The 23,444-nt window shown below is 43.6% G+C and overlaps 2 protein-coding genes and 1 pseudogene across 5 annotated transcripts in view; 2 read left to right on the forward strand and 1 right to left on the reverse strand.

The window, feature by feature from the left end:
• The window catches only part of COA1 (cytochrome c oxidase assembly factor 1), a 190,318-nt gene that overhangs the window by 144,941 nt on the left and 21,933 nt on the right, over nucleotides 1-23,444 (reverse strand). The gene's annotated exons all lie outside the window — the stretch shown is intronic.
• The window catches only part of BLVRA (biliverdin reductase A), a 49,575-nt gene continuing 29,850 nt past the window's right edge, over nucleotides 3,720-23,444 (forward strand). Inside the window, exons 1-3 of one of the 4 annotated variants that reach the window (XM_028490222.2) lie at nucleotides 3,720-4,562; nucleotides 6,347-6,379; nucleotides 7,236-7,271. In XM_028490222.2, the coding sequence (XP_028346023.1) occupies nucleotides 4,449-4,562; nucleotides 6,347-6,379; nucleotides 7,236-7,271 (183 nt within the window). In that variant the 5' untranslated portion in view covers nucleotides 3,720-4,448. Of the gene's footprint in view, nucleotides 4,563-6,082; nucleotides 6,380-6,481; nucleotides 6,533-7,235; nucleotides 7,272-23,444 lie in introns of those variants that run through there. The other 3 variants (XM_028490223.2, XM_007124951.4, XM_055085098.1) reach the window with 3 other exon arrangements.
• Nucleotides 17,520-21,268, forward strand: LOC112061955 (homocysteine-responsive endoplasmic reticulum-resident ubiquitin-like domain member 2 protein; annotated as a pseudogene).

Genomic DNA, 23,444 nt, shown 5'->3' on the forward strand with positions numbered 1-23,444 from the left:
CACTGCACGTGGGATCTTCCCGGACCGGGGCACGAACCTGTGTCCCCTGCATCGGCAGGCGGACTCTCAGCCACTGCGCCACCAGGGAAGCCCCTGTCTTTCTCTTTTGAACTTACTTCACTTAGTATGATAATCTCTAGGTCCATTTCCCAGAGGGTAGCTTGTCTGCTGCAGGAGATACAGGGAAAGGAGAAACCTATTTGAAAACGCTTTAAGCAGGTTATTTATGCAAAAGTGTTGACTTTTTTCCTTTAACTTTCTAGTGAACCACTGCAGCCTGAGCTGTTCTTTGTAATTATGCAGTAATTCAGGAACTAACTCGAGATTCTTCTTCTCTTTTCTTTAAGTGGCTTCCCCTAGAGAGGTATACCATATATTTCTGGGTGGGAAGGCTGAAGGAGCAATCCTAATTTAACTTACAAATCTGATGCAATCATAGGCACAGTTCCTATGGAATTTTTTTTTTTTTTTTAACTTGACAGAGCTGTGCTAAACTTCACCTAGAAGTCTGAGCGAGCAAGGCTAGATAAGAATACTGAACAAGTTAGTGAGAGAACTTGAACTACCAGATAGCAAAACATATTGTAAAGCCACAGTCAGGTAAACAACATATTATAGGCATGGAAAGCCGGGTCAGTGGCACAGCCCAGAAGGTGAAAGAAAGAATAACCATATGCATAAGAATTTAAGTATGAGCCACTGGGGGAAAGAATGAAAGAGTCAGTAAATGATGTGAGAACAATTCAACTATTTGGGAAGATTACAGGAGAGTCTTATCCCATGCCATATACCAAAATATAATTTAGATTGATTAAAACTAAACATATAAATAGAGGGGAAAAAAGTTAAAAATCTAAGTGAAAATTAAAATGTATATATAAGTCTTTCTAAACATAATACTAAAAGTCAGAAGCTTAAAGCCTTTTAGGCTTTTAAATATTATTAAAAATATTTTCAATATTGTTAAAAATATTAAACCCTTGAAATAAAAAACAAACAAAAGTAAATCTCCTTGCACCCCAATGTTTATTGCAGCACTATTTACAATAGCCAAGACATAGAAGCAGCCTAAATGTCTACCAATGGAGGAATGGATAAAGAAGATGCGGTACATATATACAATGTAATATTACTCAGCCATTAAAAAGAACAAAATAATGCCATTTGCAGCAACATGGATGGACCTAGAGATTATCATACGAAGTGAAGTTAGTCAGACAGAGAAAGACAAATATTATATGGTATCACTCATATGTGGAATCTAATTTACAAATGATACAAATGAACTTATTTATAAAACAGAAACAGACTCACAAATTTCTAAAACAAACTTAATGGTTACCAAAGGGGAAGCGTGGGGGGAGGGATAAGTTAGGAGTTTGGGATTAACATACACACACTACTATATATAAAATAGGTAACCAACAAGGGCTACTGTACAGCACAGGGAACTCCACTCAGTATTCGGTAATAACCTATATGGGTAAAGAATCGAAAAGAGAATGAATATTTGTATGTGTATAACTGAACCACTTTGCTGTACGCCTGAAACAAACACAACATTGTACATCAACTCTACGCCAATAAAAATAAATTAAAAAAAATAAAATACACTAGAGTACAGGGGAAAAAAGTAAATCTTCTTGTTATAGGGTTAGGTCTTAGATCTTTTAGGATGTATTAAATGTAGAATAAAGTTCTCCCTAAGTTCTGTTCAGACTTTAACGGGTCTTGGCAGGACAGTGGGGAGGAAGGGAGAGATGTGTGATGGGCAGGGAGGGTGCTGAAAGGTGGCCTGGGGTTGCTGCCTACCCCAACAGTGCCATCTTATTACAAGGGAAGTTGAAAGCTGGAGGAGGAGGAGTATGGAAAGAATCCTGGCCAGGATACCCCTGTTGAACATGCTTTATAAGTAATAATGCAATTCACCCTTGGTAATCGACCGCCGGTGCCTAAGGTGGTAAGGTTTCTAGGTGGGGTCCTTTCTCATCCATGTGCATCTCTGTAAATTGGTTTGGTTTTGTTTTGCTTTCCCCAGATTCTGTGGGAAAGGTAGTAAAGTTCATAAGTAATGTTTTATTGACTTTTTATAGGAAAGCTTTTCTGGAAGTTCTTATAAGAAAGGGAAGGCAAGCAGCAGTAATGTTGCTACAAGAACAAAGGACTCAGGGCAATTTAGTGATTTCTCCTGTGGGGGACTGGAGACAGAATTGGAAAGCAGTGGTTATTACAAGATACTGAATATATCAAGAGTTCCCTGTGCTCTACAGGAGGTCCTTGGTTATCTATTTTACATATAGGAGTGTGTATCTGTTGATCCCAAACTCCTCATTTATCCCTCCCCACACGTTTCCCCTTTGGTAACCATAAGTCTGTTTTCTGTGTCCGTGAGTCTATTTCTGGTTTGTAAATTAGTTCACTTATATCGTATTTTAGATTCCACATATAAGTGTGACATCTTATATGATATTTGTCTTTCTCTGACTTACTTAGTATGATCATCTCTAGGTCCATCCATGTTGCTGCAAATGGCATTCTTTCTTTCTTTTTTATGGCTGAGTAATATTCCATTGTATATATATGTACCACATCTTCTTTATCCATTCATCTGTTGATGAATGTTTAAGTTGCTTCCGTGTCTTGGCTGTTATATATATATATATCACATACATGTATAATATATATATAAAATATGTATATATATGTGTATATATAACTAAATCACTTTGCTTTACACCTGAAACTAACACAACATTGTAAATTAACTGTACTGCAATAAAAAGGTTAAATCTTGAAAAACAAATTTTTAATTAAAAAAGAAAAATGGGAAGCAGTGGAATTGCTAGGGTCAGAGTTTGCTTGCTTACACTTGGAATTTTAATAGATGCTGCTAAACTGCCGTCTGTAGAGATGATACCTACCTATAGTTCCACCAGTAATAGGTAGGAGTTCCCTGGTGGTCCAGTGGTTAGGACTCTGAGCTTTCACTGCCGGGGCCTGTGTTCATTCCCTGGTTGGGGGACTAAGCTTTGCAGCAAGGCCAAAAACAAACAAAAAAAAGTCAGAGATATTTGACCAACATGTAGCAAATGTTTTGATCTCTGTCAGTCTGACAGAGCATCTAGGTAAAGTCATTTCACAACTGAGGTTGAGCACTGTTTTAAGAGTCACCAGATTTTCCTTTTCTGGGAATCACAGAGCATTTTAGAGCTGCAACAGACCTTAGAGATGAAGTCCAGCCATTCAGCCTACACGTAGAAAACCTGTTTGGCTGTGGTCACTTGGCTAGTCTATGACTGAAGCCAGACCAAACCCCAGGTCTTTTATTTATCATAAAAGCTCTCTGGGTGTGTGTAAGACAGCCCTGGAAAGGTCTCTGGGGCAGTCTGGGTTTGGCTCCATAGCCAGGAAGCTGGGAGTTACAGCACGGGACCACAACACCGTGACTGTAAGGCCAAGTGCTTTAACCCACCCTCAACTTCAGATTCCTCACCTGTAAAATGGAGTTAATATTAGCCTTTTTGCCAAGGCTTCAAGGATTAGGGTTCATGTAGATACAGCAGCTGACACAAGTTGTCTCACAGCTGTTATCCTGCTCCTCATATTTCATTATCTGACTTCCCCACCCACATGTAAGGGACACTTAACACTAACGTTCTTTTTTTTTTTTTTTTAAGTTTTATTAGGACACGGCCAGACCCATTTGATACACATTGTCTATGGCTCTTCCCGTGCTTTTTTTTTTTTTTTTTAATAAATTTATTTATTTATTTTTGGCTACGTTGGGTCTTTGTTGCTGCACGTGAGCTTTCTCTAGTTGCAGCGAGCGGGGGCTACTCTTTGTTGCGCTGCGCGGGCTTCTCATTGCAGTGGCTACTCTTGTTGCGGAGCACGGGCTCTAGGCGCTCGGGCTTCAGTAGTTATGGCACACGGGCTCAGTAGTTGTGGCTCGCGGGCTCTAGAGCACAGGCTCGGTAGTTGTGGCACACGGACTTAGTTGCTCCGTGGCATGTGGGATCTTCCCGGACCAGGGCTCGAACCCGTGTGTCCTGCGTTGGCAGGTGGATTCTTAACCACTGCGCCACCAGGGAAGCCCACCACTAACATTCTTAACAATATGATTAAAGCGTGGTAGAGTGTTGGAGTGGGCATCTGTGCAGGGCGGGCAGCCCGGCCAGGCCCTCCAAGGAGCCCCTGCAGTCCAGACTGTTGCCCAAGATGCATCCTTGGCTTAGTTCTGGCTTTGTCGGCAGTGTCCTGGTTATCCTTCGGAGGTATTTTATGCATGAGAAGACATCACACCCATACTGACTCCCCAGGACCTGAGAAGAAAGCTCACCCTCTTTGTCCTCACTCTCTGCTTTATTTAGTGTCTGGCTTCTAGCAAGTTCCTTCTCAGATTTTCCAGGAAACTTGAAAAGGCTCCAGATGGCAAAAGGAAGGACAGCATGTGTGCTGGCCAGGTTGGGTCACGAGACCCACTGTCAAAGCAGGAAGGAGGAACAGGAAGAGAGGAGGGAGAGGAATTACTGAAAACGAGTTATTTTCAACACACAGCCCAGGTGATCAGCCCAGGTGATCTTAGGATTGGCAAGAGTCGAGACTTTTAAAAATGGGTGTTATTTTCACTATTGCTAGTCACGGTTAAGTTCACTACGCCTAGTCCTTCCTATGTTTTGAAAGAGAATAAGATCAAATGCAGGGCCGGGTCCATGGACGGAGGCTGCCTCAGCCTCCCTTCGCGGAGGCCCTGGAGGGCTCTCCTTCCTTCCCCTCCTCGGCTCCTGGGAGCATCCTTTATGTTGGCTTCCCGGACAACCCCCCAGGTGGAAGAGCCAGAGCGACTTCCTTAGACCTTTCTCCGTCCCCTCTGGCCACCCACCTAGCATCCTAGTCAAAATAAAGTGGCAATTCTAACAGCTCTGAAAGTGAATGAGAAAGTTCATTCTTCGGGGCCCATCTGTTCTACTCTCAATTCTAGGGATGCTCTGAGAGTGGCTCTCTGACCATCTGAGCACGATCTCCTGGATGCCTGTTGAAAATGCACATTCTTAACCTCCCTCCCCTGTAGAAACTCTGGGGGTGGAACCCAGAAAAGCACGTCTCCAACAGGCAGCCCCAGGAGCCCATTAATGTCTGGAACCCCTGTTATTCCGTGCTAGTTCCTTATTTCTTTTCCTTCTCTCTCCTGTTTCCCATCATCTTCCCATTTTCTTTCCCTGTGACTCATGCTTGATTGTTTCCTCCTCCTTCCTCCTCCTCAATGCTAAGGCTTCAGAGTAGCCCACGGAACTGGTGGGCTGTTTTGTTTTTTTTTAATTTTTATTGGAGTATAGGTGACTTACAATGTTGTTAGTTTCTGCTGTACAGCAAAGTGACTCAGTTACACACATGCATCTATCCCCTCTTTTTTAGATTCTTTTCCCAGATAGGCCATTACAGAATACTGAGTTCCCTGTGCTATACAGTAGGTCCTTGTTAACGATCTGTTTTATTTATAGTAGTGTGTGTATGTCAGTCCCAATCATTTAACATATTTAAGTCCCTTGGAAACTCAGCGAGGAGAGAAAAAGAAGTATGTATTTCTTACTGCCTTGCTTGTCCCCATAAAAAAAAGACAGACACAAAGCTATCGTCTCCAAGCACCAACTTTGGGGAATGCATCATTCTTTTTTGTTTTTTTTATAAATTTATTTTATTTTATTGATTTTTATTTTTGGCTGCGTTGGGTCTTCGTTGCTGCGCATGGGCTTTCTCCAGTTGCAGTGAGCGGGGGCTGCTCTTCATTGGGCTGTGCGGGCTTCTCACTGCAGTGGCTTCTCTTGTTGCGGAGCACGGGCTCTAGGCATGTGGGCCTCAGTAGTTGCGGCACATGGGCTCAGTAGTTGTGGCTCGTGGGCTCTAGAGCACAGGCTCAGTAGTTGTGGGGCACGTGCTTAGTTGCTCCGCGGCATGTGGGATCCTCCTGGACCAGGGCTCAAACCCATGTCCCCTGCGTGGGCAGGTGGATTCTTAACCACTGTGCCACCAGGGAAGCCCTGCATCATTCTTTTAAGTATACAGAAGCATCCCTTCTAGTATAAGAGGGGGACCTTGGGGGTTGGCAGTGTTCTTTAGAGAAACGTTACTGGTGTGATGTCCCCAGGGGGGCCAGCGACCACCTGCCTCAGATCAGACACCGGCCTGGGTGCCCTCACTGGAGGGCACAAGGTGGTGAAGGCATTTGGGGAAGATGGGGCCAATGGGACAGGAAGTGGGGGGAGAAGGGGGGTGGCCAGGGAGAGTGTTGGCAGGGAGTTTGGGGAGGTGCCACCAAGGTCCTGAACCTCTGCTTTTGTCTTCGCAGCTCCTGCAGAAAGAGACCAAGATGAACGCAGAGGTGAGTCCTCTAAAAGGACCCGTTTAAGGGTGCTTTTTTTGCAGTGTCCCTCATTTCTCCTTCACAGTGTCTTCTTTCCTCCAGAGTTTTCGGAAACATCAGCACAAACTTGAAAACATGTCCCCTCCTTCCTGCCGCCACACATGGCTCCAGGTGATATGGGAAGAATTAGGCCCCTCTCAGTTCTTATCTGTGTCAGTCCAGCTCTAGTTAGATTAGGATTTATCTACTTCAGTTAATCCTGAAACAGCACTCATGGGTTAGGAGTAGAGTGCGCTGGGCCATGGGGGCTGCTGGGCCCTTGTGTTATTCTGGGGACACTTAACTCTGCTTACAGGGACCTTTCTCTGCATCATCTCCCTGTCGTCTCACTTCCACTGAACCTGTTCTTCGATCCAACGAGATGCCTGGTCTCTTTGTCCCTTTGTTTTTTCCTGACCAATCAGCCCCTCCTGCTCTCACTCCCTTCCAGGTCCAGCGTAGATCGTGGGGTCCATCTCTTCAACTGCTGCTGTGCTCACATCTCCAACTCCTTTTCCACTTGTCCTCTTGATCCCCCATGGCCAACCCAGAGGCTGTCCCCACAGGATGGTGGTCTTGGGTGAGTGGCACAGCTTCATGCTGTTTGCGGCTGGCAGAGGTCTCAAAACCTCATCTGGGTGCTCAGCACACCCACCAGGCCCCCCTCCGTAGCCCCAGGCAGCTCTCTTTCCCTTTGCGCTAAACCACTCTTCTCAGCTCCCTCCTCACACTTAGCACCTGGGTCACCTTTTACTTTACGGAGAAAAACTGGAACCATCAGCCATCATCTCTCTCAATTCCTGACTCCCTGTTTGTCTTGTTCCTTTTTTCATAGTGGAAGGGATGCTTATCAGTGACAGAGCTCCAGGCTGTGAGTACAGGAAAACGCGCAGTTTAATGTGGTTTTTATCCTGGAAGTCCAGATGGAGGGCAGGCTTCAGGGCGGGGTTGATCCAGGGGCTCAGCCATCTTATCAAGGATGTCCAGGATCTTTTCATCTCTCTCCTCTCATCCAAGTGTTGGCTTCATCCTCGAGGTAGCACCCCTCAGGGCTCTAGGATGGCTGCCAGCAGGGGTTGGACTACGTGCTTCCTCATTCACTCTGAGCGGGAGAAAGACATGGCTTCCTGCAGCTCTCCCAGAAAAGTGGGAACCTCCTTTCTTGAAGCCTCCACCAAACTCCTGCTTAGGTCTTGCTGGCCAGAACCAGGTCACATGCCCATTCCTGGACTAATTCCTGTGTCAGAGGAGCCAGGATTTTGCCAACTGGCTTAGACTAATCAGTCCCACCTGGTGCAGCTTCCCCCTCTACCCCAGGGCTGGATCTGGGAAGAAGGTAGGTGAGTGGACGCTGGGAAAGGACCCATTGCATCCCGTCCCAGACATTTCTGGTGAAAGCGTATTGACTGAAAAACATGCACACCTAAAAGTTGAGAATTATGTTTTATTCTGCTGACTTATGGAGGACTTAAGCCCGGGATGCAGCCTCTCAGGAAACTCTGAGGAACTGCTCCAAAGAGGTAAGGGACAAGCCAGGATATATAGGGTTTTTTGCCCCAAGAAAACCCCCAGGCAACTGGAACATCAAAAGATTACTGTTAGGGCTTCCCTGGTGGCGCAGTGGTTGGGAGTCCGCCTGCCGATGCAGGGGACACGGGTTCGTGCCCCGGTCCGGGGGGATCCCACATGCCGCAGAGCGGCTGGGCCCGTGGGGCATGGCCGCTGAGAGATTACTGTTAGGGCTTCCCTGGTGGCGCAGTGGTTGGGAGTCCGCCTGCCGATGCAGGGGACACGGGTTCGTGCCCCGGTCCGGGAGGATCCCACATGCCGCAGAGCGGCTGGGCCCGTGAGCCATGGCCGCTGAGCCTGCGCGTCCGGAGCCTGTGCTCCGCAACGGGAGAGGCCATAGCAGTGAGAGGCCCGTGTACCACGCACACACACACACAAAAAGATTACTGTTAAAGGAAAACAGACATCTCAAGTTAATGAATTTATCACTTTTCTATGTATGGGAAGATGCAAGAGTCTAGGCTTATTGAAATCATTCCTTTGATAGGCACCTTAGCTATCTCGGAGCAGTACCCTGATTTTCCCCATCCTGAATCCCCTCAGGGTGTACCTCGGGGGCAACTGCAGTGGCTGAGGGCTTGATGGCCTCAATAGCCTTTCTTTACTGAAATGGCAGGTGACACTCTGTCCACACTCTGAATTGCAGACTCAGCTGCCTGTTCAGACCTTGTACCACCACCCTCCCTGATTACCTCCTTGACCAGCTGCACCGTTGGGCTCATTTCTACTCGATCTTTCCCATCAACATTTCCACCTGCTTTAGTTTTTACTTTCTTCAGAACAAAGCAACACATGAGGTCTTGTCAAGCTACCATAATCCTATTTTTCTCATTCCCTTCAGAAACTCATCTTTGATAGTAGTTTTTTGATATAATTCAAAAAGATACGTGCACCCCTGTGTTCTTAGCACTATTCACAGTAAACAACCTAACTGTCCATTGACAGAGGAATGGATAAAGAAGATGTGGTACATATATGCAATGGAGTACTACTCGGCCATAAAAAAGAATGAAATAATGCCATTTGCAGCAACATGGATACAACTAGAGATTATCATACTAAGTGAAGTAAGTCAGAAAGAGAAAGACCAATAGCATATGATATCACTTATATGTGGAATCTAAAATATGGCACAGAGGAACCTATCTACAGAACAGAAACAGACTCACAGACATAGAGACAGACTTGTGGTTGCCAAGGGGGAGGGGCTGGTGAGGGAGGGATGGACTGGGAGTTTGGGATTAGTAGATGCAAACTATTATATACAGGATGGATAAACAACAAGGTCCTACTGTATAGCACAGGGAACTCTAGTCAATATCCTGTGGTAAACCATAACGGAAAAGACTATTTAAAAAAGAATGTAGATATGTGTAAAACAAAAAAAAATAGCTTTTAAAAAATTTAGTTTTGTAATAATGTCAATACACAGACCTAGTACAAAACTCAAAAGGTATATACAAAACGTTAAATAGTCAAAAGCAAGTCTCCCAACTACCCCATCCCCCCAGCCTCCTCCACCCCAGGGCTGGCCTCTGTTAACCATTTTCTGGGGCCTCTGCCGCCTTATCCGAAGGCCCTGTAACTCACTCTAATTCTCATGTTCTTGGAAGTTGTGAAAAAAAAAGAGTAAACACTTAGCATTAATATTAAGCTCATAGAACCTGGCCTGGTAAGAATTCTGTCAATCATCAGCCATCCCTTCTGTTCTATAATTTTGACCTTTCCTTCTTTTTTTTTTTTTTTTTTTCGGGTATGCGGGCCTCTCACTGCCCTGGCCTCTCCCGTTGCGGAGCACAGGCTCCGGACGCGCAGGCTCAGCGGCCACGGCTCACGGGCCCAGCCGCTCCGCGGCATGTGGGATCTTCCCGGACCGGGGCGCGAACCCGTGTCCCCTGCATCGGCAGGCGGACCCTCAACCACTGCGCCACCAGGGAAGCCCACCTTTCCTTCTTTGGTGTCTTTTCTCTCTCAACCTTTTAAAAATATTCCCAGACCTTGGGTCCCCCTCTAACTATTCTGCCTTCTCTTCTGCCTTCAACACCCTGTGACCACCTTCTACTGGTGGTGGTCACCCTTCTCACTTCCCTCTCCTGTCTCATCCCAGGGCAGCCTGACGTGGTCCTTGCTGCTCCAGTAAAACTTCTCAGAGCTCTCTCTCTGGAAGTGATACCTCCCTCGTGTGAATTTCCATCACCCTTTATTTATCACTTCTTTTGTTACCTTCCATTCTTTGACTTGGAGTAGAACTGTCTGTGTGCCTTGTTCATCTTAGCATGCCCATAGCACCTGGCATGATGCCTCAGACACCGTGTGTCCTCACTGTATGGCAGTTGACTAAATGATGGGATGATTCAGAAACTGTTTAGTCATCTTGTGATGCATTCCAGAGCTTGGGTGGATCAGTAAAAATGTAGAGGAAGGAAAACTTGCAGAGACTTGAGGCTGGCTGGAGAGGGAGGGAGAAGCAGGATCTCAGCCGTAATCAGCCCTTTGGTCTCAGAGGGTTTGTCCAATGCAGGAAAGACTCCCAGGATTTCCAGCATGTCAGGCTGGGGGCCTGACAGAATTTGCAGAGCCACTGGCCTTTGCCCGGAAGTTCAGAGCACAGCCAGTCAGGTGGGGTGGGTGGTTGGAATCTAGCACAGAACATAATGATCCAGGTCCGGGTGGGACGGCCAGGTGGAAATGCCCAGTTTGCATTTCTTCCTGGGACTGGAGCTTGGAGGAGAGGATGGCTCACAGTACATGATGTGGGAGACTTCAGCATAACGGTGGTCCTGGAAACCTTAAGAGTGTGACACACCCCTTCCCCACTCTGGGAATATGGGGGAAAGAGAAGAATAGAGGGACAGGATTGAGCACTGGGGAATGTGCAATGCTAGGGCGCAGGATGAAGTGTGAGAAGAAAACCTCGCCGTGAGACGAGGGAAGACAGGGAAGGAGTGAATTTAAAGAAGGTCCCCTTAAGTGTCAAATACGAGCTGAGGTCCAGGAGAATGCTGCTGAGGGAAAGCCCTTGAATTTGACAGTGAGAAGATCTGAGATGCCCTGTGATAAGGCAGAGAGGTGTGGTAGTGAAAACCAGCTTACAGTTGGGCTAGGAGGTTGAGTGGAGGGGGCAGATGCCGCCCGGGGTTATGAGGAGCTGGCTGATTTGAGGGCAGTGGACAGGCCACGGGCAGGGACAGAGCGCACTGAAGACCAGGCAGCAGAGGACGCCCAGCTCTGTAGCTGGAGCCTAGGACAGGAGCAGCGAGCGAGTAAGCCCAAGGCTGTACAAACTGTAGAGCTCTCATCTGCTCAGAGCATCCCTCGGATTTTTAATTTCTATTTTAAGTGTTTGTATTTTGGATAACATGCATTCACATGATTCAAAATTGTAAAGAATTTAGAAAAAAAAAAAAAAAAAGATTTACTCTGGGAAGACCTCTTCTTTCCCAGCTACTCTGTTACGCTCCCAGGCAACCAGTGCTACTGGTTTCTTGGCTATCCTTTCAGAGAGATTCTAAACATATACAAGTATTTTTTCCCTTCAGCTGCCTCCCCCGCTTGTTTTTTTTTTTTTTTACACAAACTAGAGCACACATCTTACACTGGTCTGTATTTTGCTTTTCTCAGCCAACAATATATCTTGGAGATCAGTGCCTTCCAATACATAAAGAACTTCCTTGTTCTTTTTTATAGCTGTGTAGCATGCCATAATTATATAACCAGTCTGCTATTAACAACATATACATTATTTTCAGTCTTTTGCTTTTACAAGCAAGGCTGCAATAAACCTGGGTCATTTTACTTGCATATATGCTTTAGAAATGGATTTCTCTGAGCAAAGAATATTTGTGTGATAAACATTTCCAAGTTGCTCTCCACAAAGGTTGCCTGTTTTTCTCTCCCTCTGGCAACATGCGAATATGCCTGTGTTCCCAAGCCAGCCAGTGTTATCAAACTTACTGATTCTTGTAAACACGTGAAAAACATTAGGTTGTCCTTCCTGACTGTTTGAAATCTTCATACCCCCTCCTGGAGTGGAAACCCAGCACCTGCCCTCAAACCTCCCACCTTGAAGTTCTATAGTGATTTTACATTTTCTTCTACTCTCCTCACCTCAGAATAATTTTTTTTCTGAGTTGGCCATGCATGTGTTCTTAATCCTAACTTTCTCTAAATTCCATCGTCAGATCTTGAGCTCCAAACACTCAGCTTCTCTGAGTCCAAGACAGGGAGAGCAAGCTCACCCTGTGACTATAATTTGGTCCCCAATTAGTATTTGAGTCACTTTGCTGTTCCTTATGTCTGTCCCTTTTCTGCTGTCTTGAAACTGCTGCTGTTCCTTTGTTCCTTAAAATACCACCTCTACAGGACAGGATATATAGTGCATTTGATCAAGGGTTCAAGACAGCAGAGCACAGCAGACAACTGAAATGGAATTTTAGACATCCTGGCTTCTAGAAATCCATTGCCCACCTGTCTGCTGGGCATGTCTTACTGCCTTCTTTCTCGCCATACTTCAGCCTTCTCATAATCTGTGTGCACGTTCACCTTCCTGCTCATCTTTCTTCCCCTTTCCTCTGCTTTCTGCTGGTTTTCACCGCCAGAGTTTTTGTTTGTTTGTTTGTTTGCGGTACGCGGGCCTCTCACTGCTGTGGCCTCTCCCGTTGCGGAGCACAGGCTCCGGACGCGCAGGCCCAGCGGCCATGGCTCACGGACCCAGCCGCTCCGCGGCGTGTGGGATCTTCCCGGACCGGGGCACGAACCCGTGTCCCCTGCATCGGCAGGCGGACTCTCAACCACTGCGCCACCGGGGAAGCCCTCACCGCCAGAGTTTTAGCTGCTAAATTGCAGAGCAGTTTAGCCATCTCTTTGACTTGTTTAAATCTCCTATAGTTGGGGATTTTCCAGTTATTGTTCTAATTTCTAGTTTAATTCCATTGTGGTCTCAGAGCAGACATTGTATGATTTCTGTTCTTTTAAACTTGCTGGGGTGTATTTTATGGCCCAGAATGTGGTCTGTCTTGGTGAATGTTCCATGTGTGCTTGAGAAGAATGCGTATTCTGCTGCTTCGGGGTAAAGTAGACTATAGATGTCAGTTATGTCCAATTGAGTGTAGGTGTTGAGTTCAACTATGTCCTTCCTGTTTTTTCTGCCTGTTCAACCTGTCCATTTCTGATAGAGGGGTGTTGGAGTGTCCAACTATGATTTTGGATTCATCTGTTTTTCCTCGCAGTTCTATCAGATTTTGCCTCATGTAGTTTGGTGCCCTATTGTTAAGGGCACAAATGTTAAGGATTATTATGTCTTCTTGGACTCCGTTATTATTATGTAATGCCCTTCTTGCAACTAACATAGCTATTCCTGCTTTCTTTTGCTTATAGTGTTAGCATGGTATATTTGTCTCCATCCATTTACTTTTTTTTTTTTAATTTCTTTATTTTTTTGGCTGCGTTGGGTCTTCGTTGCTGCGTGTGGGCTTTCGCTAGTTATAGCGAGTGGGGGCTACTGTTCGTTGTGGTGCACGGGCTTCTCATTGCAGTGACTTCTCTTACTGCGGAGCATGGGCTCTAGGTGCGCGGGCTTCAGTAGTTGTGGCACACGGGCTCAGTAGTTGTAGCTTGTGGGCTCTAGAGCGCAGGCTCAGTAGTTGTGGCTCACGGGCTTAGTTGCTCCGCGGCATGTGGGATCTTCACAGACCAGGGCTCGAACCCGTGTCCCCTGCATCGGCAGGCGGATTCTTAACCACTGCGCCACCAGGGAAGTCCCATCCATTTACTTTTAATCTATATGTGTCTTTATATCCAAAGTGGACTTCTTGTAGACAACATATAGTTAAGTCTTGTGTTTTAATCCACTCTGACAATCTTTATCTTTTAACTGATGCATTTAGACCATTAACGTTCAAAGTGATTATTGATGTAGGTGGATTAATATTTGTTACTGTTTTCTATTCATTGCCTTTGTTCTTTGGTCCTATTTTTCTCTTCCACTCTTTTTCTGCCTTTTGTGATTTAAATTGAGCATGTTATATGTTTCCATTTTCTCTTTTTTCTTAGCATATTGGTTATACTTCCTTTTTTTATTGGTTGCTCTAGGGCTTGCAATACACATTTACAACTAATCCAAGTCCACTTTCAAATAATAACTATACCACTTTACAGATAGTGTGAGTACTGTAAAATAACATAATCATCCCATTCCTTCTTCTTGTCCTATGTATCACTGCTGTTACTCATTTCACTTATGTATAAGCATATAAATACATACATAAAGTATATACATAGCATAAATAATTGAATACTTTGCTGCTGTTATTATTTTATTGTTATTTAGATCAATTAAGAATAAGAAAAATAGGGCTTGCCTGGTGGCGCAGCGGTTGAGAGTCCGCCTGCCGATGCAGGGGACGCAGGTTCGTGCCCCGGTCCGGGAGGATCCCACGTGCCGCGGAGCGGCTGGGCCCGTGAGCCATGGCCGCTGAGCCCGCGCGTCCGGAGCCTGTGCTCCGCAACGGGAGAGGCCACAGCGGTGAGAGGCCCGCGTACCACAAAAAAAAAAAAAAAAAAAAAAAAGAATAAGAAAAATAAAGTTTTTATTTGACCTTCTTCCTTTAGGTAGACCTGAGTTTCTGACCTGTATTATTTTTCTTCCTCTCTAAAGAAATCCTTTTAACATTTCTTGCAAGATAGGTCTACTGGCAACAAACTCCCTCAAATTTTTGCCTGAGAAAGTCTTTATTTTCTTCTTCACTCTGGAAGGATAATTTCACAGGGTACAGAATTCTAGGTTGGTAGTTTTTTTTTCCTCTCAACACTTTAAATATTTCACTCCACTCTCCTCTTGCTTGCATGGTTTCTGAGGAGAAGTTGGATGTAATTCTTATCTTTGTTCTTCTGTAGGGTAAGGTTGATTCTCTCTGGCTTTTGTTTTTTTCTCTTTTTTTTCGGCTGCATCACGCGGCATGTGGGATTCTAGTTCCCTAATCAAATTTGTTCCCGGTGCAGTGGGAGCACGGGGTCTTCAACACTGGACCACCAGGGAAGTGCCGTCTCTCTGGCTTCTTTCAGGATTTTTTTTCTTTATCTTTGCTTTTCTGTAACTTGAAAATGATATGCCTAACATCATTTTGCAGGGATGGGGGGGTGTATTTATCCTGTTTGGTGTTCTGTGAACTTCCTGGACCTGTGGTTTGGTGTCTGACGTTAATTTGGGGAACTTCTTAGTCATTACTGTTTCAAGTATTTCTTGTGTTCTTTTCCCTCTTCCATCTCTTTCTGGTGTTCCCATTACATGTATGTTACACCATTTGTAGTTGTCCCACAGTCCTTGGCTATGCGCTTCATTTATTCAGTCTCTGTTCTCTCTGCTCTTCAGTTTGGGGGGTTACTGTTGCGATATCCTCAATTTCAGAGATTCTTTCCTCAGCCATGTCTAGTCTACCAATAAGCCCATAAAAGGCATTCTTTGTTTCTGTTACATTGTGTTTGATCTCTAGCATTTCTTCTTCCTTCTGTCTTAGAATTGCTGTCTCTCTGCTTACATTGCCCATCTGTTCTTGTATGTTGTCTGCTTTATCCATTAGACCCTGAGCATAGTAATCATAGTTGTTTTCGATTCCCAGTGTGGCAATTCCAACGCTCCCGTTATGACTGGTTCTGATGCTGCTCTGTCTCTTCAAATTGTGTTTCTTGTCTTTTGCTATGGCTTGTCATTTTTTTCTTGATCACCAGACATGATGTATCATGTAAAAGGAGCTGCTGTAAATGGGCCTTTGGTCATGTGGTGGTGAGGTACAGGGGGAGGGGAAGCATTCTCCGGTCCCGTGATCAGGTCTCAGTCTTTTAGTGAGCCTGTGCCTCTGGACTGCGCACCACACAAGTATTTCTCTGTTGTTTTTTTTCTTCTTCTCCTCTTAGGTGGGAGAGTATGGCTAGAGTGGGCTAGAGTTGGGTGTTTCCCTTCTCCCAGATGGAATTCTAGAGTAGTCTGGAGTTCTGTACAGTTGACCCTTACACAACACCAGGGTTAGAGATGCTGACCCTCTGTGCAGTTGAAAATCTGCCTGTAACTTACAGTCGGCCCTCCATATCCACAGTTCTGCATCCACAGATTCAACCAGCCGCAACTGTGTAGTACTGTAATATTTACTTTTTTAAAAAAGCCATGTGTAAGTGGACCGGCACTGTTCAAATGCATGCTGTTCAAGGGTCAACTGTTTTTCCCTTCCCTGTAGTCAGTTAGGGTCTGATAATTCCCCAGCAGGTCAGGGTCTGCTTAGCTAGCTTCCTGTGAGGGCAGGCCTCATTAGCAAGAACAGCACGCTCTGGTATGTTTCAGAGTGGTGCTTTTTCCCCACTCCTGCTGGAAGCACAAGGGGAAACATCTCTAGTATTTACTGTGGGAACCTGGTCAAGCTCTTGGAGGTAAATCTCACAAAATTGAGAGGGTCTCCCCGTGACTGGGTCCCCCTGGAGTTTTTAGGTCTCCAAGTGGTCCACGCTGAGCCCCCAGCAGCTCATCCATTACAGTTCAGCCTTTCCTACTGGTTCTGGCGTCTGGTTCCTGTGGTGGTTTCTACTCTTGAATCTCTGCTCCGCAAAGTTATTCTCTTCATTAGTTCCTCTGTCTCTCCAATCTTGGGGGCAGTGGTTTGCCTTGTGTCCTCACCTCTCTTACGGATCCTGGAAGACTTAGTTTTAGTTAGTTTTTCAGTCTGTTTAGCTGTTTACCCATTATCAGGATGGAGTAGCAACTTCCAAGCCCCTTCCATGTGCAGTGGGAAACCAGAAGCCCTCACCTCTTTGATCTGCAGTCTCCTTTCAGAACATGCCTTGAAGAAGCCTCATGTAAAATGAGCAGGCTCAGGTAAAATGGTCTAGCAAAGTCATTTTTCTCAAAAACAAAGTTCTTTCCCACAGAGGAGCTCAGCTGTTAATATGTCAGCATTTTCACCCATATCTTGTCCCTTTGTGTCAGTTTTGCAAAGGAGTGTTGTCTAAACCAAACTCAGAAGCACTTTCAGTCTGACACCATGCAAGCCAGGTTTTGTACACAAGTTTGTGTGTATTGTTAGTTACTAAAATAGAAAAAGTAACTTGGCTTCTTACAGATAATGAAGCTGTTTCTTAACCTCATGGCTCTTTTAAAGCTAATAGAAACTGATGTTCCTGGTTCTTTTCTGGAATGTAGTAATTTAGTAGTTAATCTTAGGAATGCTGTAAATACTCAGCCTCATAAGGAGATTGCTTGTTTCCTTTTCTGGGTGAAAGGAGAAACAAATATTTGATCAGGCGTGTGTGTTTTGGCTGTTACGGTACAGATTTCTCTGAAGACTGTCTTTCTGCTTTTTGCATATGAGACTGTTAACAATTAAAATTAAAAGGGTAAACTTGAAACCCAGAAGGTACTAACTGGGCTAAATTGCCTGTTGCCAGTTGGGCATTGTGGCCTCTCCTTCCCACACTCTCCCTGACTCAAGGAAGACAAGCCTGGAACTACACTGCCCACTGGTCCATTTCATGTGTGAAGTAGGCCAGTTAGAAGCAGCCTTGGGAGATGTGGAAGGCTGAAGAAAGAGAGACTGTTACTGAGAGAGCACAGTTGCTTCTCCGCAGCTGCAGGCTGAAAAAGGCTGCAGATGCTTTCCCGGAGGTCTTGGCATCCAGGCAAGCTCTTGAGAATCACTCGCTTCATTACGGCAGGGAGATGGTCAGTGATGGCTTCTCTGGCTTTAGCTCCCCAGTGGTGGCAATGGTCATGTAACCCAGGGGTCCCCAATGCCGGGGCCACGGACCAGTACTGGTCTGCGGCCTGTTAGGAACCGGGCGGCACAGCAGGAGGTGAGTGGCGGGCGGGCTAGCGAGTGAAGCTTCATCCGATGCTCCCCGTCGCTCCCCCGTCGCCCCCCCGTCGCCCCCCCGTCGCCCCCCATCACTTGCATTACTGCCTGAACCACTCCCACCCACCATCCGTGGAAAGATTGTCTTCCATGAAACCGGTCCCCGGTGCCAAAAAGGTTGGGGACCGCTGATATAAGCCTCTAATTCCCCGTGTTAAAACTCTGTGCTTAGAACACATTGAATGGTTTCTCTTTTCCAGACTGAATCCTGACTGGTACATTGAGGGGTTTATGAGTAAGTTGTGGAACACAGTAGTACAAAGTCTGGGAGAGAGGAGGTGGAAGTAACTGCTGGAAGGTTCTCGTGTGTGAAATGGTGCGATGTTACCTTAAGGCAGGCTGTGCTGAGTAAAATATGTAGCATATAAAGGCCTTAATAATCCACTAAAATCGTTACAGCTACTAGCCACCAGGTGAGATTAAATGGAATCATTAGAAACACTTTATTCATCTGAAAAGAAGTCAGAAGAAGAGGGAAAGAAGCACAGATTGGACAGATAGAAGACAACAAGACAGTAGATTGGAACCCAACCATATCCGTAATCATAGGGTAAATTGTTTAAACACTTCACTGAAAGGCAGAGATTGTTAGACTGAATAAAAAGCGAGACCTGACAATATACTGCCTACAGGAAACTCACTTTAGATATGAAAGCACACATTGGTTAAAAGTGAGGGGTTGGAAAAAAAAATGTACTATGCTAACACAAATCAGCGGAAACTGGGAGTAGATTGATGATATTAGACAAAATAAATTTCAGGGCAAAAAATACTCCCAGGAATAAAAATGGTCATTTCAGAATGATAAAGTGGTTAATTCATCAAGACACCATAACCACCCTAAAAATTTATATTCCTGACAATAGAGCTTTGAAATACATCAGTCAGAAAGTGATAGAACTATAAAGAGAAATACACCAATCTGCAATTATATTCAGAGATTCTAGTACCTATCAATGATTGATAGAACAAGTAGACAGAAAATCAGTAAGTATATAGAAGACTTGCATAACATCATCTACCAACTTGATCTAACAGACGTATGGAACAGTCCAGCCAACAACAGTAGAATACACATTCTTTTTAAGTGTGCTCAAAACATTTACCAAAATAGACCATATTCTGGATCATAAAAAATGTTTTTAAAAATTTAAGGGTTCAAATCATTTAAAGGATGTTCTCTGACTGATATTTCTCTGGAATTAAATGAGAAACCCATAGTAGAAAAATATCTGGAAAATCCCTAAACATTTGGAACTAAATAACATACTTCTGAATAACCCATTGACCAAAGAGTTAATCACAAGGGAAATTAGACAGTATTGTTAACTGAATGAAAATGAAATCATGACATTTCCCAGTTTGTGGGGTGCAGCTAAAGCACTGCCATCACTTACAGGGAAATTTATAGCTCTAAATGTCTGTTTTTGAAAAGAAGAAAGTTTTTGAATGAATAACTTAAATTCCCAACCTCAGAGTTTTTTTAAAAAGAGCATATTAAACCCAAAATAAGCAGAAAATTTGAAGTAATAAGGATAAGAGCAGAAATCAACGCAATAAGGAAACAAAAAACAATCAAGAAAATCGGTGAAACCTAATAGATAGTCTTTTGGGGGTTTTTTGAGATCATTAGAATTGATAAAACTCTAACCAGGCTGCTCAGGAAAAAGAGAGAGAAGACACAAATTACCAATATCAGAAATGAGAGAGAGGACATTACTGCAGATTCTACAGAGAGTTAAAGAATAATAAGAGAATACTGTGAATACCTTTATGGCTAGGAAAGTAATTTAGATGAAATGGGCATACTCCTGGAAAGACTCAAACTTCCTAAGCACTTTGAAAAAGAAGTGGCAACCTGAATGTATATATATTCCAACTATACCTATTAAATAAAGTCTCTGTAGTTAAAACCTTTCCACAGAGAGGAATTCTGGATTGAAGAAGCAGGCTGCTGTGATGTGAACTGCTTATATAGAGAGGCATTTGTCAGGAACTTCAGGTGGCTTCTAAGAGCTCTCCATCCCACAACCATAAGGAACTGAATTCTGCTGGCAACCACATAAGCTTGGAAGAGAACCCTGGGCTCTGGATGGGAACGTAACCTGCCAGCTCCTGACTGCAGCCTAGTAAGACCCTGGGCAGAGGACTCCGTTAAGCCACATTCAGATTCCAGACCCTCAGAAACTGTGAGATAATAAATTTGACAAAGGATCAGAGTGCTCTACTTGGCAGACTCCTTCCCGATCATTTGCCATTGAAAGGTGATCAGAAAACAAAACGAGTGTCCTATGGTTTATCATTTGTCTATTTTTCGTGAACTCATCCCAGTACTCCAAACCCAGTGCCAATAGAGAAAGCCATGAAACGCCGGCATCCAGCAGCAATTCTAGTCCAAATGACTCAAGATCAGCCACTCCATCATCCAGTCAAGAAATCGTGTCTAGAGCCGCCAGTTCTTCCTCAGAAAGACAGACAACACACGCTTCCACAAGCACAGATGGATTCCCATATAGTTATCTGTTTCCACGCGTAATACAAAGAAACGTAGACAACCAGTTTCTCGGGCAAGCTGTTCCAGCTAGATTGCCAGTGTATCTTGCTTTCAGTCCATGGCAGATACTATGGTGGCAAACATTTGTATGCTCATTAGTAATATGTGATATTTTGTACAATGTCAAGCTGCCGTTTCAGCTCAGGCCACATCAAACGCCAACCCAGCCCAAACTGCTGCTTCACAGCCTCTACATTGGCACGTGTTCCTGGAGAATAATCGCCACCGGCTCCAAACTCCGTCCAAGAAAGCTAACCCGTGAATGAGAATGCTAAACAAAGAAGATGTCGGTTTGAGGCTGGCTGGATTGGATGTACATGTCCACACAAGCTGCAGTCCTCTTTAGCATTGTGTATTTCTTTTCTTCCTTTAGTCAATTTCTATGGTGATGGAAGCCATGCCGCTGCTTTATGTACAGCAAGTTGGATGATTTCCTGTTAGGCATGAGGCGGTCAGCCGGAGGCTCCCTAAAATAGTGCCAAGTTAAGGATGATGGGAAGCAAGGAAACAATCTAAAACTTGAAGAAATGGGTCATTTTATGGATGATGGGCTTGGCGATGAGGGTGAGAGTGGGGAAGGTGCAGGTGAAGAAGCCAGTGCAATTCAAAGACCTGGATTAACGGTTTCAGCTTGATCTCATCACCACTTTCTTTACTTCACGAATGCCAGAGGGCCGCCCCCTGTCAAGAGGTAGGCTTGAAAAACCATGCCAGCCGGAAGGGAGGGTTTGACTTTAGGAAAATGTTTAAACAGTAGTGTAATTTAAAAGTACATATGAGTATATTTTTTTTTTATTATCATGAGATTTTTTCCCTTTAAGCTCATACGTATGAATATTGTAAGCACAAATGGATTACTGATTGTATGATTAAAAAAAAAAAAGACTAACAGAACATAGTGTTACAATACTTAAGCTCATACGTATGAATATTGTAAGCACAAATGGATTACTGATTGTATGATTTTTAAAAAAAAGACTAACAGAACATAGTGTTACAATATTGGTCTTCCAGGTTTTATTCATTTCAATTATGTATATTATCCCAAGACAGACATATTTGTGGGTCTTATTTCTTTAAAGAGCTGCTTCATATATAAATTTCTGTAGTTGTAGATTGACCATTCAGTGTGTAATTTAATATATTATCTATTTTCTATGAATTATTCTGAAAGTTTCAAATGAATGATCTCACAGTGTTTAGTAAAGAATGTTATTTACCTAAAATGTGCTAGTAGCAACTGGCCCAGCCCTAAAGCCAAGAAACTTATCAGTAATCTTAATTTTATTGGATAAAAACCTACTTTACGGGCATGTATTCCATCAGTTGGAATTCATACCGTAAAGAAAAAGCAGTTCTTTAGTAGAATTAACAGTGATATAATATGTTTTATACAGGCAGTATAAAAGGGAATACTTTTATAGAATCAGAAATACTAGAAATAATTTGGCATTACAAGAAAAGAGAATTACAGACCAGTAACTCTCATGAACACAGATGCAAACATTTTTAATAAGATTTTAGCAAATAGAATCAACAATATATATAAAGGATAATACATTATGACCAAGTGAGGTTTATCCTGGGAATGAAAGGTGTCACTGTATCAACAGACTTTAAGAAGAAAAAAATCACACAATCATCTCAATAGACATAGAAAAGGCACTTGACAAAATTAGACCATTTATGGTTTTAAAAATGTAAGCAAGGGGGCTTCCCCGGTGGCGCAGTGGTTGAGAGTCCGCCTGCCGATGCAGGGGACACGGGTTCGTGCCCCAGTCTGGGAAGATCCCACATGCCGCAGAGCGGCTGGGCCCATGAGCCATGGCCGCTGAACCTGCGCGTCCGGAGCCTGTGCTCCACAAAAGGGAGAGGCCACAACAGTGAGAGGCCCGCGTACCGCAAAAAATATATATATAAATATAAATAAATAAATAAAAATAAAAATGGAAGCAAAATATGAATAAAAGGAAATATCCACATCCTGATAAAGGGTATCTACAAAAAATTCTACAGCTAAGATATAATGCTTCTTGGTGAAAAGACGACATGCTGTCCTCAAAGATTAAAACGTGAGCAAGAATGTCTGCTCTTGCTACTCCTATTCAAAATCATACTGGAGTCCTACCCAGTGCAATCAGGCAAGAAAAATGAATAAAACACATACAGATTGGAAAGGAAGAAGTAAAACCGTCTCTGTTCACATCTGACTCTGTGGTCTATGTGGAAATCTAATGGAATCTACAAAAAATCTGCTAGAAGTAATAAGTGAGTTCAGCAGGGTTACAAGATGCCAAGTCAGTATACAGAAATCAATTGTATGTCTGTATACTCACAATGAACAATTGGAAATGGAAGGTTAAAAAATACTATTTATAATATAAAAAAAAAGTATAAATCTAACAAAATATGTGCTAAATCCATATACTGAAAATGACAGAATGAAAGAAATCAGAGACCTAAATAAATGGGGATATGTACCACGTTCATGGATTAGAAGATTCATTATTGTGAAAATGTTGGGTTTTTTCTCAAACTGATCCATATATTCAACATAATCCCATTCAGAATCCTGGAAGGAATTTTTATTTTATTTCATTTTATTTTATTTATTTAATAATTGACAAGCTGAGTCTAAAATTTATATGTAAAGGCAGGAGAACTATAATTTTGGAAAAGAAAAAGTTGGTGGATTCACAGTAATGGACTCCATACTTACCATAAAACTATAGTGATCAAGACAGTTTCCTTTTGTACAAAGGTACAAAGGCATTCCAATAGAAAAAGGATGGTCTTTCTCAATAAATCATATTGGAACAGTTGGATTTCATATGCGAAAACAATAAAAAATGAACCTTGATGGCTTCCAGAGAAGAAGGCACATGAGCTGGGTTTAAAGTCCTGGTACATTTAAATACAGGGCTGGCATAGCCCTGCCTAGTTGTAGATAGTTGATATAGTCTGTGGAATGAATACGTACACTAGAAACTGACTCTCTGCTCTAAAAAAATTTTTTTTTTTTTTTTTT

This window comes from Physeter macrocephalus, chromosome 5 (assembly GCF_002837175.3).
Source record: "Physeter macrocephalus isolate SW-GA chromosome 5, ASM283717v5, whole genome shotgun sequence".
Taxonomy (NCBI): Eukaryota; Metazoa; Chordata; class Mammalia; order Artiodactyla; family Physeteridae; genus Physeter; species Physeter macrocephalus.